General features: G+C 63.0%; 1 protein-coding gene across 1 annotated transcript; it reads left to right on the top strand.

The window, feature by feature from the left end:
* Position 1: 1 nt before the first annotated feature.
* Positions 2-3,168, top strand: NHP2 (NHP2 ribonucleoprotein; the record flags this gene model as incomplete). The annotated part of the gene is made up of 4 exons (XM_006035609.2): positions 2-74; positions 165-234; positions 1,694-1,799; positions 2,803-3,168. Coding segments are annotated over 4 exons (375 nt in total), but the record flags the coding sequence as incomplete, so codon positions are not given.
* Positions 3,169-4,461: the final 1,293 nt, after the last annotated feature.

A 4,461-nucleotide genomic window follows, 5' to 3' on the forward strand; every position in this document is an offset into this window, starting at 1 on the left:
GAACCTGAACCCCATCGCGCAGCCGCTCGCGTCGCGCAAGCTCACGCGCAAGCTGTACAAGTGCATCAAGAAAGGTGGGGCCGGGCCGCACGTGGGGAGCGGGGCCCGCGCGGAACCGGCGCTGACGTCTCGCGCGTCTCTGTCTCTGTCTCTGTCTCGTGCAGCCGCGAAGCACAAGCAGATCCGGCGCGGGGTGAAGGAGGTGCAGAAGTTCATCAACAAGGGCGAGAAGGGGTAAGACCGGGGCGGGATGAGCGCGTGCAGCGCCGAGGGGCGAGCCACGCTCGGGGCGGCTCCTCGCGCCACCTGCGCACGGGGCGGGGGGGCTGCGGCAGGCTTCCGGACACAAGGTGCCGACCCTCGGGTCTGGGAGAGGAAGAGAAGCCGGTGCAGCCGAGTACGAGGAAGAACAGTCGCTTTTGTTCGGCCCGGTCCGTTGCTCGCAGGAGTTGGAACGGACTACCGATTGTGCACCCGTGGCTACTTGTAGCAGCGTTCAGGTGTTTGACTGGTGCCTGCTGCATTGTAACATAACAAGGCTTGGCACTTATGGTGAAGAGAGAGATTTCACAAAGACCCGGCGTGAAAGCTGAGTAACAGCTGAGTGCAGATAGGTAGGTGCTTCACCTACAGCTGCTCGCTACAGAAACTCGGTGCTCGCTGCTGTGGGTGCTGCCCCGCCGCTGACGGAGTAAACCAGTTGGTCAAAGGTTTCTGCTTTGTACGCGTGGGTGGTTGTTGCTCGGATCAGGTAACCGAGCAGAACGGAGCAGTTGATTGCTTGCATCTTGTGGAGCCGCGAAATGCTGCGGTGGCCAGCGCTGTGTGAGCATCATCGAGCGCTGTAGAGGGGGCGGGGTGGGCCTAGGTCAGGGCCGTCTTAAGCTGAGCCACATCGTTATGACTTGGGCAGAAGGCAGGGCAGACTCTTGAAGACTGTCATTCAAGGACTTGCACTAACGCATTCAGAGAATTAGTCGGTCTGAGGTGTAAATCTGCCTGCCTGACTTCGGACTAATGTGGGCAGCTACCTCTCTCTGACAACAGCTTTCCAACCCTACTAAATACAAATGGTCACTTCCAAAGGGAGCGGGCAGCGACCTTCTCTGCTCCGTGGGTTATCAGCAGTGGGGATGGACCAAGCAGAAAGTTGGAATAGAGGAACCGAAGTATGTGAGCACTGCTGTCTGCTTGGTCTGGTAGCTACTTTGCTTGTTGCCTGCTTCCCCTCTAAATTATTCCCATCCCTTTGGTTTACCACTTCTATGACATTGCTTTACCAGCTACTTGGCTTAGGCTGAAGCTGCTTCATTCCCGGACCGAAGAAGGACGTTTTGTGCATGGAAGTTTGTCTGGTCTCCATCCGGAGAGCTGGTGCAGTAAAAGATGCCGCCAAACAAATCCTGCCTCTTTCGTTTTCTCTCAGCCGTCTTGGCATACAGGAGACGAGAGGATCACTGTCCAGCCCGTGTGTGTGGGGACCTGGGACCAGACTCGTTACTCGGTGCTGTGCGCGCAGGACTCCCGTGCTGGTGCTGATTCTGTCTCTGACCCAAACCTGGCCTCACCCTGCTGGGGGACCAGTGGTGCCAGCCCCAAATGCTATCCATCACCAGCCCTCTCGCCCCCACTCATCCACTCTCCTCATGCTCTCGCTGCCTTCCTGGCCCACAACTTTTCTCTGCTGTTTCAGGATTGTGGTCTTGGCTGGAGACACGCTGCCCATTGAAGTGTACTGCCACATCCCCGTGATGTGTGAAGACAGGAGCCTGCCCTATGCTTACATCCCCTCCAAGACGGTAAGGCGGGTGGGAGGGGTCTGAAAACAACAATCCCTGTGGGGTTGGGAGAGCACGGAGCAGTCTCGGGCCAGGCTCTCTCGGATTCTATCCCTTCCCCTTTCTGGTGGCAATAAACTTGCCCTGGGGCCTAGTCCAAGGTCCTTGCTGCTGCTGCTCTCTTGTGCAAGGCAGCAGGTTCACAGCTGAGACTTACGCGTGGAGGAGACGACGCTTCTTAGCTGGTTGAGCTCCTGTTGTCTGCCCTTGGCGACCAGCAGTAGAGAGCTCCACATATTTCAGTGGCTACGAGGAATGAAATGGCTCCTTGCTGCCCCTAGCTCCAGGGCTCCCTGTTGCAGGAAGTTATGGCTACAGTTTAGTACACTGTGACTTGGCTTCTTCAGTGAAGGGGGCTTCTGCGGTGGGTGCACAGTATCGTCCTGCTTCAGGCCAGGAGCTGAGCTGGTCTCCAGCTGAGACAGATGCTTCCCGCCAAGGTGGTTGGAGCTGCTTTGCCCATGGAGACCTCTATTAAACTGCTGTGGTGGGAACAGCGTTTGGAGCACTGGAGAAGGGAGCAGCTGTGGGGTCTGTTAGAGGCTGGAGACAGGCTGAGATGAACTAGCACGCTTGGGTGATTCCTAATTGTGTTGCAGCGGGTTCCCTGCGGAGCTGGCATGGTCATAGTGCAGCTGGCACCACGACAGCATTGCCTGCTACTGGCCTCCTGCTCTTCCGTGTTGTGTGGTAGAGCTGCGGCCCTGCTGTGCCCAGGGCACTGGGCAGTGTCAGTGCTCCCCTTACGGGCAGCATCGTGCTGCTGGGGGTGCCACGGGGAGAGGAGGGTGGGCATTAGACCCTTGGCAGGGGGAGGGCTCAGAGCAGGAGAGGGGCGGAGGCGTGGGCTGGGCTGCACGGTGCTGCCCTGGTGAAGGGGAGGAAGCCCCTGCACAGGCCCCAGGGGCATGGGGGCTGCCTGCCCGGCGCGACCTCACAGCATCTCCCTCCTTCCCGCGTTCAGGATCTGGGAACAGCTGCAGGCTCCAAGCGTCCGACCTGCGTGATCATGATCAAGCCCAACGAGGAGTATGCAGAGGCTTACGGAGAGTGTCTGGAGGAGGTGACGGCCCTCCCTGTGCCCTTGTGACATGGGGCACCCACTGCCCAGAGACTCGGGCTGCTGCCTGCCTTTACCTCCACAGCTCTCCGTAAAACCGCCCATTTGGGCATTTTTAAAGGAAGTTGTCGGCCTGCCCTGCATCGCCAGCCGGGGCGTGGGCCTTCTTCAGAAACCAGCACGGTGCAGTGGTGGGCCCGGCCCTGCTGCGGGGGTGCGCTGTGCTGGGCGCTGCCGCTTCTCAATAAATGAATTTTGTACGGTTTTAAACCACTGCTCGCTGCAGTCCAGGGGAGGGCCCCCCCACAGCGGGTGCAGGCTCACCACCACAGGCCTGTGCAGGAGCAGCCACAGGCTGTCCCCCCCGCCCGCGGCCGGCCCCCCCTCTCCCCCATCTCCCGTGCCGGCACGTGCCTGCAGCAGCCCATTGCACCCCCCCCACTGTGTGTGTGCGCGCGCTGTGTGAACAGCTGGGGGGTGGAGCGGGTCCCTGGTGCTGGGGCCGGGCCGGGCTGGGCCGGCAGGGGCTCCCGCCATAGCCCCAGGGCTTGGGGATTGGCTCTTGGGGGCAAGGGTTCCTGGTGGGGAGGCAGGGGCTCCTAGTGTGGCCCCAGGGTTTGGGGATGGGATCCAGAGTGGGGCGGGGGCTCCCAATGCGGCCTGACTCAGCGGCTCCTCCCGCGGCTGCGCCCGGTTTCTGGCAGCGCTGCCAAGTTTTGGTGGTGCCGCTCCCGGCCCCGCGGCGCTCCCGCCCCGGCCGCCCGCGTGGCACAGTGACACCCCTGGGGCAGCTCCGCCTGGCCCAGGCTCGGCCCCCGGCTCCACAGCGCTGCCAGCAGGAGCCCCCACCCTGGCCTGCTCCTCCAGAGCGTGGCAGGGTGAGGGGCTCTTCCCTCCCCCCCAATGCCCTTTGGGGACTGAAAACTGTCCCGGGCCTCCCCCAGCGCCCGAGGGTGGCGGCTTCAGGCCAAGGGGCCCCTGCAGCGGTGGTGCACAGCACCAAGGGCTGAGCCCCCCCTGGAAACCTGAGTGTATGCACACGCGCTGCTCTGCAGCTGCCTGCTCCCGCCGGGCACCACTGGCACCAGCCCCCAGGCCCCGGCAGCTCCTGCGGGCAGTGGGCAGTGTGGCGCGACCACGGGAGGCCAACGGACCGAGCTGCGGTAGGTTTATTCCAGGAGAGGCCAGCGGCACGGCGCCAAGCCTGGGCCTTCACATCCAACCCGGTGGGTTGTGGCCCCCAGGGCAAGCCCAGAGCCACGGAGCGCTGGGGCCACCCACAGCCCCCCTGGGTGATGGCCCGGCAGCCCCAGGCCTGCAGCTTTGCAGGAGCGGCCCTGGCTGGACATGCGGGGAGCCCAGCTCGCTCCCGTGGTCCCTGCGAGGGCGCCAGGCTGTCACTTGTGCCAGAAGGGAGGTGCAACTGCCCCGCTCCTTCCTCCAGCCTCCGCTCAGGTGGCAGGGCCAGGGACCAGGCAGCAGCAGTGGCTCCAGCAACGCCCGCAGCCCCTTCCGGCTCTGTGGGGGGCCCCCGTGGGGAAGCCCCGCCCCCCCCGCGCCACC

This window comes from Alligator sinensis, unplaced genomic scaffold (assembly GCF_000455745.1).
Source record: "Alligator sinensis unplaced genomic scaffold, ASM45574v1 scaffold1170_1, whole genome shotgun sequence".
Lineage (NCBI taxonomy): Eukaryota > Metazoa > Chordata > Crocodylia > Alligatoridae > Alligator > Alligator sinensis.